The 13,957-nt window shown below is 50.2% G+C and overlaps 1 protein-coding gene across 1 annotated transcript in view; it reads left to right on the forward strand.

Moving 5' to 3' along the window:
- Positions 1-605: 605 nt before the first annotated feature.
- Positions 606-13,957, forward strand: part of FAM78B (family with sequence similarity 78 member B) — a 29,629-nt gene continuing 16,277 nt past the window's right edge. Inside the window, exon 1 of the mRNA XM_034780436.1 lies at positions 606-868. Within this exon, the coding sequence (XP_034636327.1) occupies positions 606-868 (263 nt within the window). The remainder of the gene's footprint in view (positions 869-13,957) is intronic.

Here is a 13,957-nt window from a genome sequence, read left to right on the forward strand (position 1 = left end):
CTACCCGCCGATTCAGGCGGGTAGTATAGACCAGGCCTAAACCCCAGACCGCGCTGTGAGCCCTGGTCCCCACATGAGCCCTTCTATAGCCCTGCTGGCTGCCCATATGAGCCCCTCTACACCTCCTACTCCCCTGAGCCCCTCTATACCTCTATGCCCAATTTAAACCCCTCTACACCCCTGCCCCATGTGTGCCCCTGCCTCTTCACCTGAGCAACTCCATCCCTCTGCCCCCCCAAGCCCCTCTGTACCCCTACCCCATGTGAGCCCGTCCTGCCACTGCCCCCCACATGACCCTCTCTATATCTCTGCCCCCAAGCCCCACCGTATCCCCATACAAGCCCCTGTCGCCCACCTGAGCCCCTCCATATCCCCCCGCGCCGGCGCCGCGTGCGGCGGGGGGGTGGACGGCAGCCGGCGAGGGACTCGCGCGGCGCCGCGAACCGCGCCCGCTCCGCCGAGCATCCCCGGCGGCGGCGGCGCAGGTGAGCGGCCGGGCCAGACTGCGATGCGCGGCCGGGCGGGGGCGGCCGGCGGCAGCGCTGCGCCCCCGCCCCGCCCGGAGCAGTGGCCGCGGGGAGCCGGGCCGGGGCCCGCCTAAGGCCATGGGCTGCCTGCAGAGCGTCGCGTGCAAGGCGCGCGTGCGGCGCGACAACATCGTCCTGAGCGACGTGTCCGCCACCATCGAGCCGGGCGCCACCGCCATCGAGGAGAGCTCGCCTGTCGTGCTGCGCTACCGCACGCCCTACTTCCGCGCCGCCGCCCGGGGCATCATGCCTCCCATCCCGCGCCGCCACACCTGGGTGGTGGGCTGGGTGCAGGCCTGCAACCACATGGAGTTCTACAACACCTACAGCGACCTGGGCATGTAAGGGACCCCCGGTATCCCCATATCCTCTCCTGCACCCCCACATCCCGTCCTGTACCCCCCTGTAACCACATGGAGTTCTACAACACCTACAGCGACCTGGGCATGNTGTAACCACATGGAGTTCTACAACACGTACAGTGACCTGAGCATGTAAGGGACCCCCGGTACCCCCATATCCTCTTCTGCACTCTGACATCCCACCCTGCAACCCGGTACCCCTACCCCCACCCTGCACCCCCCCACACAACCGCATGGAGTTCTACAACACCTACAGTGACCTGGGCATGTATGGGACCCCCCCTGTGCCCCTATATCCCCCTGCACCCACCCTGCTCCCTGGTACTCCTACCCCTGCCCTGCACTCCCACCCTGTAACTATATGGAGTTCTATAACACAGCAATCTGGGCATGTAAGGGACCCTGGCATCCCTCTGCACCCCACATCCTACTCTGCACCCCACATCTGCCTGATACTCCCCATGCATCCCCCAACCTGTAACATCTACAGCAACTTGGTTGTGTAAAGTCATCCCCTCCGCCTCCATACCATCCCCTACAACACCTACAGTGACTTGGGCATGTAAAGGACTGCAGTTACCCCACCCCCTCCACGTTCCTTTGCTCTTCCAGCCTCGCCCTCCCCATTTCACCCCCCCCATCCCTTACAGCACCTATAGTGGCCTGTGCATGTACGGGACACCAACAGCCCATCTCACATCACCCCATTTCCCACTCTGCACCCCAGCACTAGAAGGGAAGGGTTCTGTCACTTTAAGAGCATGGAAGGAGAGAAAGCGCTAACCTATTAACATTGCATGGACAGTGGGAATCCCACCAGCCATTTATTGCTGTGTGTGTCTCTCTGTGTGTGTTTTGCAGCTCAACTTGGTAGAATAGGGGTGAGCAAAATTGCTTCCCTGCCTGTTGCCTGGGAATGCTAAGGCGGGTTCGGATTCTCTTCTGCCTGTTTGCGTGGAAGGGAGTGGTGCAGGAAGTCTTCCTGTTAATGCTGGGATTTCCAGCCTCCCCGTGAATGCAGAGTATCCGGGTGTCCCATTCTGTTTTGCTTGAAGTGTTCATTGACAAATGTCACCCTGTGGAACCAGAGAGAGCGGAAAGATCCCCACATTCCTCTGAGTGCTTTGTGGAATTGTCATTGTGTGCGTGCCCTGACTGGGAGCTGGCAGGCTCTGCTAATACCCACCTAATCATTATGCTGACACCCAGTTATCATGGGGAACGACTGTAATACTAGTGTAATGTTACTAAATTGGGCATATTGCATAAAACCCTACTGAAAGAACTGTTGGAAAAGGCTTGGGGGCATTCTCTTACAGAGAATGAAGAGCCCTGTACTGGTGTCAGCAATACCCTTTAATCTTCGGGCCTTCCTAATCACAAGTGTGCGCTGCTTTATGGTGCTATTACAGTGCACAGATCCTCACCCTTCTTAATGAGCAGCCTGTTACCTATGCGACACCAAGAAAGAGATGTGGTCTTGACTGTTAGGTGTAGTCGACAGCAGCTGAGATTGCTTATGATTTTATCCTCTGAATTTCATTTTAGGGCAGGAAGTGGATCAGGTGTTAAAGGTGTTTTGTTAGTTTTAGCTGTTAAATGAATACAAACTGTCTCGGCGCAATTCACAGCTGGTGAGAAACAATTCCTTTTTGAAAGAGAGATGTGGCTTGCAAGGTTTGTCTTAAAACTTCTATGTAGTGGACTTGTAAGGGCTCTCTGGATTAATAGATGTTAAAGCCAAACAGGGCTGTTATGATCATCTCTTGCATAACACAGGCAGAGAACTTCACCCAGTGATTCCTGAACCAAACCCATATCCAAGTCCCTGATAGCTATCTTGAATCAATCCAAAAGGTAACCAATTAAAATGAAGCCAAGGTGCCTTGTAGGTTTTGGTTCTAGTCTGCTGGGTGCTTAATTGTAATACTAGTCATGCTTCAGGAATTCGAGTCAAAGGCTATAGAAAGACTGCACCATCTAAGTACTTTTTAAAACCGGAGGTGGACTTAGTGTTTTATCAGGAATTGTTGGCACTTATAAGAGTTATTATCGGTTGATGACTCTGGCTAGTGCATCCTTCTCTAGATGCATCTGGGTTGTGGGAATGTAGAGGAGGCTTATTATAGTAGATGAATTGTATCTTTTTTTTAAAAAAAGGAATATTTGTGTTTGTGTTCTGTGTGTAACCGTCATTACAAACTTAATTTTTCCAGGCTAATAAGTGTGTGCTGATAACTTGGGAGAGAGCTGAAAAATGGAGCCATGTGCTTTGTTTGTTGTGTTGGAGTCTTGTTTTCCACAGCCTAAAAAAGGTGATGTGTCTTTTATGGACTTGTAGTATACTCCCTGCGCTGGCATTTGGGTGCATTGCATGTGAAAACGGACATGAATTTATGATTGCTGAGTTTGCAATTGAGTGAATGTGGACTGTGTTGCTGGGTAGAGGTCGTGCCTCAGCATCTGAACATTGCATGCTTCATTATTAGGAACCTTGTTGTCTTATGCTGTGTACCGCGTGCTGCCGCTTATTCCTGCACAAAATGGCGGTAAAATGCTTCCCAGTAAAGTAGTGGTAGGGTTTTATGCTTGCTTTGCCCTTAGTGAAATGAGGACACGATATGTAGGACAATAGAGAATCAGGCTTTCTGTGTGTGGGTCTACATCATAAAGACTGCTCCGAATGCTTCCTAAACAAGGAAAATGTTCAGAAAAATCAAGCTGCTCCTTGAAACATGTTTTATTAAGGGACCAATAACACCCCCCCCATCTGAAGTTCTCTGTATTTTGGGGTTTTCTGTAATGTGCATTGTGGTAGTACCCGAGGCCGTGTCTACACTGCAAACTTTGGTTGATGTAAGCTATGTCGACATAAAGCCACCACTGTTGGTATTTAGCTTGTACGCGTACATACTTGCCTCTTTGCATTGGTGCTGTGTGTACTCAGTAGGAATGCTTGTGTCAGTGCACAGTGCAGTGCACCATGGGTAGGTATACCAATGTGCAACTTGTCATTTTCCGGCGCACTGTCTTTTGGGAAATTTTGGCACTGCATGGTGAGGCAAAAATGAGTCACGCAGCGATGACTGGGAGTGAGGGGTCAATTCCCATCATGCAACTTTCTCCATCCCATAATGCCATTCCTATCTCACAATTTTTGCGCCTTTTTTAAAAATCCTACAAACATGCACTGACAGAAGCATGGAGCTTGCACAGCTCTGCACTATTGTCATGTTCATCTGGAATCTGCAGAGCCACAAGAAGGGCTGCAGCAGAGGGGAAATGATGATTGCTGTGGGATATAGCAAAAACCAATTTAAGATGGATGATGGTGTTCATAGAGCAGCTGCAGACTTGGAGAGCTCCTTCTGGGCCTGACAATTTAAGCACTGACTGGTGGGATCACATCACAATGTAGGTTTGGGAGGACGAGCAGTGGCTGCAGAACTTTTGGGTGCGGAAGGTCACATTCCTGGATGTGTGGTTCGAGCTCGCCCCAGCCCTCCAGCGCAGGGACACCAGAATGAATCATTGAATTATAGAAAATTAGGGTTGGAAGAGACTTCAAGAGGTCATCTAGTCCAACCCCCTGCTTAAAGCAGGACCAACACCAACTAAATCATCCCAGACAGGGCTTTGTCAAGCCGGGCTGCGCTGACAATTGAGAAGCAAGGGGTGATGACACTGTGGAAGCTTGCAACGCCAGATTGCTGCCAGTTAGCAGGAATTCAGTTTGGAGTTGGAAAATCCACTCTGGGGGCCGTTGTCATGCAAGTGCGCAGGGCCATTAATCGACTCCTGCTATGCAGGACTGTAACTGTCGGCAATGTGCGGGACCATAGTGGATGAATTTGCCACAATGTGGTTCCTGAACTGCAGTGTGGCGATAGCACACATATATCTATTTTGGCACCAGTCCACTTTGGCACAGAGTACACCAACAGAAAGGGCTACTTTTCTATGGTTATGCAAGTATTGGTGGATCGCTTCACCGACTTCAAAGTTGGTTAGTCTGGGAAGGTGTATGATGCTTGTATCTTTAAGAACACAGATCTGTTTGGAAAGCTACAAGCAGGAACTTTCTTTCCTGACTGGCAGATTTATCACTGGCAGTGCTGAAATGCCAGTAGTGAACCTGGAAGACCCAGCCTCCCCCTTACTCCTCTGGCTCATGAAGCCATACATCGACCGCCACAACAGCACCAAGCAAAGATTCAGCTACTGGTGCTTGGTGCAAATTTGGGATTATAATACTGTTTGCTAATGCACCTGTTAATGTTGTGGTGCATGCTGTACTTTTATAATTATTGCATTGTTTGTCACTGATCCCATGAGTTCTGTCCAATACCAAACAGCTGGGCACTTTCAGTAATACTAGGCATGCGGTATCATAGGTTGTGAAATAAACATGAATTACATTCTCAAAAATATATTTTTATTGTGTACCAAGACCAGTGCATAGACACTATATACAATTAAAGAACAAATACAAGAAAGACTTTGGAAATAAAGGAAAAGAACCAAACAAGGTGAAGGAACATTCATGTTCATTTCAGTCCATTTCGGCTACACATACAGGAACGATGGCTCTCACTGGTTAATGTATGTGAAGCTGGGTTGTCCTTACTGTCCCCTGGTACAGCGTGGTAGGGGTGGGGATGTGACCCTTGATGCCATGTGAAATGTTGATGGAGGCTTTAGGGAGATGATGCAGTGGAGCTCTCCGCTGACTGCAAAGGGAGGCGAGACTGTGATTGTTGAACCTGTAGGTCCACTGGAATCTGCAGCATCTATGCTACTTGTGGTACTTCCCCATTATGTCCTGATGCATCTCCCTCTCCCATGGATGGCCGGTATAATAGATCAGGGAAGGCTGAGTTGCAGGTTTGGCGGAGGAAGTTTTTGCTTATTATTATGCCCCATGCAGGATCTGGGGTGGCTGAGGAGGCGGTATTTGCTATTCAGCTTCCTGGGTTCATCGGTAATCTCCCCAGATTACTGAGTAACAGATTACCTCCTCAGCTGCCCCAGAACATGCATGGGGCATATCAAAAGCTTGGGTTCTTCTCCCAGAAGAGAAGAAACCAGTGCTTTCCCCACGGGGTGGCTTGGGGTCTGGGAAGGTGAGACACGTCTGGGGGGGGGCTGGGGGAGGTTGGCTGGCCCGGGGCTCCTCTGGCCGCACCGGGGCGTGTGTGTGTGTGGGGGGGGGGGGGCTCAGTGCTCTGGTGGCGGGAGGGGGCTCAGGGCTCCAGCTGGCCCCTGGGCTCCTCTGGCCGGATGTGTATGTGTGTGTGTCTCGGGGCTCTGGCTGTGGGGAGGGAGGGGGCATGCAGGCAGAAGGGATGGAGCTGGGGGCTGGCCTCCCCAAATGGGGGCTCCGCCCATGCCCTCTCCTTTTCCTGCTGGGACTCCTGTCCGCTTCTTCCTTCTCCAGGCTGTCTGCATTGTTCATCCTCCAGGCCCTTAGCTCATGGTCTGATGCAGCCCTGGCTTGCAAGATCTCACTGAACATGTCATCCCAAGTCCTCTTCTTTCTCCTCCTCATCTGACTCAGGTGTTCCATGGGTGCTGCAATGTCAGCAGCTGCAGATAAAGCACACACAGGTACTATTGCCCATAGAGTCACAACGGAAACACAAGGTCAGATTTAGAACTTCCTTCCCTTGCGCCCCTAAAGTTTTAAACCAGACATGTTTATTGACACTTCTGCTTCAGGGGGCTTGTGCACAGCCCCACTTGCAGCTCCAGCCACGGTGAGCATGGCCCGCTAAGGTGGGGGTGGAATGAGAAGGGAATTGTTCAGTTTCATGAAACTACAAGTATAGGGCACTGAGCACTGGCACTGTTTTCAACCAGCCCTGGTATGTCTACACTACTTGCTGGATTGGCGGGCAGTGATCAGTCCAGCAGGAGTCGATTTATCGTGTCTAGTCTAGACATGATAAATTGATCCCCGAGCGCTCTCCCATCAACTCCTGTATTGCAGCGCTGCGAGAGGCGCAGGCAGAATCAATGGGGAGCACAGCAGTCGACTCACCACGGTGAAGACACCACGGGAAGTCGATGTTAAGTACGTCAACTTCAGCTACGTTATTCATGTAACTGAAGTTGCGTAACTTATATCGATTCCCCCACCCCCAGTGTAGACCAGGCCCAAGGCACAGAGAGCACAGCTGCTGCTGGCATCCTGAAGCTGCCTGGGCCCGTAGGCTGCTAGGCTGTTTACTAGAGTGATGTCTGCTGAAATTATTGTGGAGTGGCATGGGAAAGCGTCCTACTGCCAAGTAAGAAACTAGGCTGCCGTCCCAAGAAAGTTTTGGGAGAGGATTGCAGAGGACCTCTATGAAGGTTTCATCAGGATCTCTCAGGAGGAGTCAAGGGACTTCTCTCTGTACATAAACAAACTGCTCTGCACAGCCTCTCCTCCCCCTGTCCCGCCCCACGTCTACAGGTCGTATTGCTACTTCTTACTAATACGAGTAAATTAATAAAAAGTAATTAGCTGTATCCTGCTCCGCTGGGGCTGGGCACCATCAGTAATGGGAAATGTATTCACGCACTTTCTCGAGGCTCCTTCCCCTGCATCGGGTTCATCCGTGCTCAACTGCAGTGGAGACTCAAACAGGTCCTGGCTTGCAGCATAGCTGCCCCCTCCCTCAGTCACATGTCCACCTTCCACCTCCTTGTCCTTGCTGTTCACAGCAGGGGTGTGTGTCTCAGGGTCCCTGGAGGTGTCAGGTCTGGTCTGCAGGCTGGTGGTGGGGGTCTCTGCCATGCATGTAGCTTGTTGAAAAAGTGGCATGTTTGTGGCTCAGCCTCGGACTGACTGTTGCCTTGTGGTATGCCTGGCGTGTTTCCTTTGCTTTGCCAGAAGCTGGGACTGCATGATGGGATGGATCACTTGAAATTGCCTGTTCGGTTCGTTCCCTTGGGAGCCTGTTACTGGCCACAGGACACTGGGCTAGATGGTCAATCAGTCTGACCCAGTATGGCCGTTCTTACGTTCACTGCTGCCAATCCCTGTTGTTCCCCTTTGCCCGCATCCCCTGTGCAATCTGCTCATAGAGGTCCATGATTCTTTGGCTGTTCTGTAGCTGTGCCTGCACAGCCTCTTCTCCCCACAGGCCCAGGAGATCCAATACCTCCTGTCTGCTCCAGACCGGAGCTGGGTGTGCTTGCCAAGCTGGGCAATCCAGGAAAGGCATTGCAAAAATTCATGAGGTTTTTAAACAAGGGAAGGTGGCCTCTGGTCTCCATGACTGCTGGGCAGTGGAGCTCACAATTGTGACCAGAGCAGTCATTGTCAAGCATTGTACGACAGCTGCTGGAGGACTTTAGTCACTCCCCTCTCTGTGCCCTGTAAAAGGGCGATTGTGACACTTGGATGCAGATTGTGGAGATTGTGAAGTATTGTAGGGTCTATGGAGGAAAAGAGCTAGGTATTATCATCTGGAGTAATTCCTTCCTTTTCTCCACTTGGGTCATAACATTATTTTAAATATAGTTTGAATTCCCTTGTTTTCTTTTACATGTTTGTTCTGTTTTTTGATGCTATGCGTTTCACAACTCTTTCAGGTACTAAGCCCCCCCTTTTATAAAATACAGCTTTGTTTTGTTTTTGAAGGGGGCTTACCCTGAAGGTTACAGGTGCAGAAGTATACAGTAATGCTATTTGCAAATGGGAGTTATAAGGAAAAAAAATCCCATGTAAGTTTAGTTCTTGATACCTAGTCTGAGTCCTCCTTACTGCAAAGTGAAACAGAGCATGTGAGTGTGGGCTAGGGTGTGTTTTGTGAAAAGCATGCTTATAAAAGCCTCTCTTACTGGATCTTGTTAGCTAAGCTACTTATATGGCCCCCATTGCCCTAGATTTTGAGGCGCTAACATACTCTCTTTCATCTGTCTGAGGTCTTGTCTACATGAGGAAATTTACTAGCATTATTATGCAACATAAGCAAAACTGAAAATCTGCTATTCCACATAAGAGAATCCATATGGAAAGCTATAGCAGTATAATTATACTGATAGTAATACTGGTAAGTTTTCCTGTGTAAACGAGCCCTAAAGGTTTTCTGTTGTTGCCCATCACCATAGTATTTGAGAATCTTCTATGTATAATCTATAGCAATAGCCAAGTCCCTAGGGGACTTTTGGTGGCTTGTCTGAACACAGAGTTTGCGCATGGTAAGCTGGGGCGTAAATCTGCCATGTGCTAGCTGTGCAGTAACTGGCTCTGTGGGCCCTGCAACTGCACACTAAGTGACTTACTCGTGTTTCAGAGTGAGGTAGATCAAAGTGCACTTACCTTAGACCTTTGTCCCTCCTGTGCCGCTGACACACCAGGCAGTCCAGTTCTCCCCTGATTATGGTCACTCGCTAGTTGTGGTATTTCTGCCCACGTGATGCCACCACATTCAGTATCCTCTCTCACTGTCCTCTACCAGTTCTTCTTTGGCCTTCCTCATAGAAGATTGTAGCACTGTCTGACAGCAACTTGCCATTCCTTGCCATCTTGTCTCACTGAGGCCAAGTACATTTGGATGCTATTTTTTTCACGTCTCAAGTAGCCTGTGCCAGCTTTCCCGTACTGTACAAAGTATGTACATTCCATGCCCCTGCTCTTGTTACAGATTTGGTTGTCAGGATTCAATGTCTCAAGCTCTCAGCTTCCTTTCAACTGCCACTGAGTTCTGTCGTACTTGGGTTTTGAGTTCCAGCTGCACCTACCGTCCTCCGGTTTTGGTTTAACTTAACGATTTCCGGTGCGGTAAGGTTTTACCCAAGTGGGTCGCAAACCCAATTGCAAAACCCTCCTCTCTTATCCAGGCTTGGCACCCGCACTGTTGCTAACCGTGGCAGAGTTAAAGTGCACTAGTGAACTTTTGGTGCATGCTAGTAGAATCCACACAGTTAGTGCGCTATAGATTTAAACTCCAGCTCACTGCATTAACTAGCCATCTAGAAAAGCCCTAGGAGTCTCTGGCTCTTCTCCCTGTTAAGGGAAAAACACTGCTTAGGGTTTTTTGTTTTGTTTTTAGATTTTATTAGTTTACTTTAAAAATCAAACAATCTTTAAAGTATTTATGTCCACAGTACTGTTGTGGGGGAGGGGAACATCCCTTCATGACACCTCAAGCGAGGTACTATTATCCCATTTTACGGATGGGGAGCTGAAACTGAGGCTAGGTCTACGCTACGGGGGTGGGGGGGTCGACCTAAGATACGCAACTTCAGCTATGTGAATAGCGTAGCTGAAGTTGCGTATTTTAGGTCGACTTACCTGGCTGTGAGGACAGCGGCAAGTCAACCGCTGCCGTCGACTCCGCTTCCGCCTCTTGCCGCGGTGGATTTCCGGAGTTGACGGCAGAGCCATCGGGGATCGATTTTATCGCGTCTTCACTAGACGCGCTAAGTCGATCCCCAATAGATCGATTGCTACCCGCCGATCCGGCGGGTAGTGAAGACGTGCCCACAGAGAAAATGAGTCCCAAGCCCGCTTCTAACCCAGGGGTCTGCAACCTTTCAGAAGTGGTGTGCCGAGTCTTCATTTATTCACTTTAATTTAAGGTTTCGCGTGCCAGTAATACATTTTAATGTTTTCAGAAGGTCTCTTTCTATAAGTCTATAATATATAACTAAACTATTGTTGTATGTAAAGTAAATAAGTTTTTTAAAATGTTTAAGAAGCTTCATTTAAAATTAAATTAAAATGCAGAGTCCCCTGGACCGGTATCCAGGACCTGGGCAGTGTGAGTGCCACTGAAAATCAGCTCGCGTGCCGCCTTCGGCACATGTGCCGTAGGTTGCCTACCCTTGTTCTAACCCCTGGACCATCCTTCCTCTCCTCTCTGGAGTCTCGTTCTCATTTGGAATTGGCCCTTGGAGCACCTCAGTCATATTTTGCTTCCTAGTTTTCCCCCTGCTCTGGGGTGACAAGTTGGCTGCGCCAAGTGCAGGTACTTTTCCTGGTGCAATGATGCAGCTGTGCTGGGGATGGAACAGAGATGCTGCCCATTCCCTGCTGTTTCTGTCCACTCCCCATCCGTGTGCTTGGATGAAGCAGCATGGAGGCAGCTGTCTTAGGCCAAAGTCAGGAAATTCCAATGTTCCAGCAGCAGGGTGTTTTCAGCCCTGTTCTGTGTTTCATAGCACGCAGGGCCGTGACAAAACAAAAATATATTGAGCTGCAAACTTAACACAGAAACCAGAACTAGGAGCTAGCCCATGTGTGTAACCCAGCTGCAATGACACTGCTGGGGGAAACTGAGCTCTGCATTTCTGATTGATCAATGGATCTATCTTAGGTGCTCGCAGAAGGAAGAATGGCCTGATGGATTGGGCATTGGCTCAATTCCTAGCTCAGCTGCAGACTCCCTGTGTGAACCTTGGGCAAGTCACTGAATTTCTCTGTGAGTCAGTTCCTCAGCTATGAAATGGGGCTGATTTTTCTCTACCTGAATGACCGGGGTGTTGTGAGGATAAAATCCATTCATGATGGTGAGGCTCTCAGGTAGTGTGGTCATGAGGGCCACATGAGAACCTAGATAGACAGATGGCCCTGTGACAGGCTGATCAAGTATTCTGAGGGGCTTTCTGGTTTTTTTTCATGCTTTTTGGATGCTTTCTTTTTCTTGTCTTCCCTCAGGGTTTATTTTATGGGTTGGGTGATTATAGCCCATAAACACACCTGGGAACCAGATATTGCTATCAAGGGCCTCTAATGACTGTAACAGGTTAGACTATTAAGTCAATGGGGAATTGTATAATGAGAACAGGGTGTCAGCAGGCATTTCCTGGGACTGGGGCAGTCCATGTGCTAATATTGCCAAATCCTGGGATGTGTGTTGGTTGCTTGGTTTGGCCCTTTTCTCCCTGCCCTTTCCCAACCTGGATCAGTAAAAAAAACTTTCATCTTTATCTGCCTGCAGCCCCAGTGTTATAAGCCAACCCACCCATTTAGCATCTTTGTCGTATGGTGCCAGGGTGGGATGTGGCTTAGATGCTAAACAGAAATAAAACAACCCAGGAAACCCCCTGGGCCAGCCTCTCAAGGTACTCGACCCCCTGTCAGAGGCCTCCATTATCATGTGACTGAGCCTTTCTCACAGCACCTTATGCGGCATAGCCATGCTGTTACCCCATTGTACAGCTGGGGAACTGAAGCACAGAGTGGTCAAGTGGCAGAGCGGGTAATTGAAACCAGGGCTGCAGAGTCTCAGGTGGATGCCCAGTGCTTAATGTGCCTGGGCTGAGCCCTGGGGCCTAGTTGCTTGAGCCCTGGCACCTCTTTCATTATAGATTAAGCACTGTGGGCGCCCTAAGCACTGCTCCCGATTAACAGTGCAGCTTAAAGCTGCACTGACGCAGCCTGTTTTGTGTTTAATTTCCTAGATTTAGTTGAAGGGCAAACAGAAAATCTGTTGCTGATTTAAGAGCTTTGCTGTTGGAGTTGGGATTGCCTCAGGCTGACCAGCGTGCGCTCTGCTGGCTTTGCAGCGTGTCTCAGGGCCTGATCCAGCCCCCGGGGAGTCAATGGAAAGGAGCCCGTTACCTTCGCCAGGAGCTGGGTCAGGCCCAGGTGTGCCCCTGTAGATTGAAGGGGACTCTCTCTTGTGCAGTGTCAATGTGTAGTAGCACATGCTTGTTAAATGAAAGTCTGACCAGGCCAAGCTCGGGCTATGACTTGGCCCAGCCTTTTTGTGCTGTGGCCCTGTCTTAAAAGCATCTGCAGAGGGGAATTAGTTCCACGCCTCTGTAACAAAAAACGCCAGACACCATTCTGCTCACACTGGGAAAACCCTCATCTCTGAGCAAGGTCCCAGCGTAGAACAGGGATGGCTCCACGGTGGGCTGTGAGCCTGTGAAAACTGGGGGAAATGAGGGTCGGCTAGAAAGGAAACCATTTTGTAACTTTAACTCTTGCGGTCATGATGGCTGTAGTATTGTTGGCAGCGCGGCTGCCATGGTCCTTAGGGGATGGTCAGCTGACCCTTTCCTTTTCTGGCTTGCTGTGATACATGTGTGCTAGCTGCTTCTGCAGACACTGTCCCTGCCACAAAGAGTTTACAGTGAAAAAGGCAGGGGAGGGGCATGGATCTCAGGAGGAAAACCAGGTGGTCAGGGGATTAAGGGCACAAGGCTTGATAACTCCAGTGCTATTTGGTTTTGATGTAAGCCTGGCCCCTTTTCCACAGTAGGCGATGCTGCAAATGCAGGTTTTAGGAGCAATTAGAATGAGTTAGGGCGTGATGACTAGTGCATAGAAGCCACCCAAAGCAAAGGGATAGCACGGAGGCCAGTGGGGTCTGGAATCTGGTGTTCTTAGGAGGCCAGGGAGTAGGGTGACCAGATGTCCCGATTTTATAGGGACAGTCCTGCTATTCGGGAATTTTTCTTATATGGGCACATATTACCCCCCACACTCTGTCCTGATTTTTCATACTTGCTGTCTGGTCACCCTACCAGGGAGAGAGACCAGGCCAGACGTGTGGGCAGGGGCTGCGCTATGCAGGGGCTTGAAGGTGAGGCTTTGTCCAGAGTTGATAGGCGGCGGAAAGGGGAGCCAGTGATGAGGAAGGAAGCTGGCTTGGCAACAGGGTTTTGTACAGGGCTGTGAGGGACAAGGTCACTGGCGCGAAGATGCAAGAGGAACAGGCTGCACTGGTGAAGGCGGGAGAGCAGCAGGGCAGAGATGAACGATTTGGCACTGGGATGGAGAGGAGAGGTTGAATTTGAGAGTGGTGGGAAGGCATTGGAGGCAGGATGTGGCTCCATTGTGCGTGTGGGAGCAGAGAACAGTCCCCCTGCAACTGTGGAGCTGGATGCTGACTGGAGGCGTTCTCCAGGGTGGAGCAGAAGGAAAGCAGTGCAGAGGGCCTGTGTGGGGAAAACAGGAGTTTGGTTTAGGTTGTGATAAGTGTGAGATGGGAGCCGGGTCTGACTGACAGGGAATCTGCTGTGAGATGTATTGCAACTGGGCATCCCCCAGGGTCCAGCTTCCTGTGTGTGCAGTGTCCTGTGATCTATCTATGCTGGAGCTCAGTGCCCCGCAGGGGTGGCAGTACT

The sequence above is a fragment of the Trachemys scripta genome, chromosome 8 (genome assembly GCF_013100865.1).
Source record: "Trachemys scripta elegans isolate TJP31775 chromosome 8, CAS_Tse_1.0, whole genome shotgun sequence".
Classification (NCBI taxonomy): Eukaryota; Metazoa; Chordata; order Testudines; family Emydidae; genus Trachemys; species Trachemys scripta.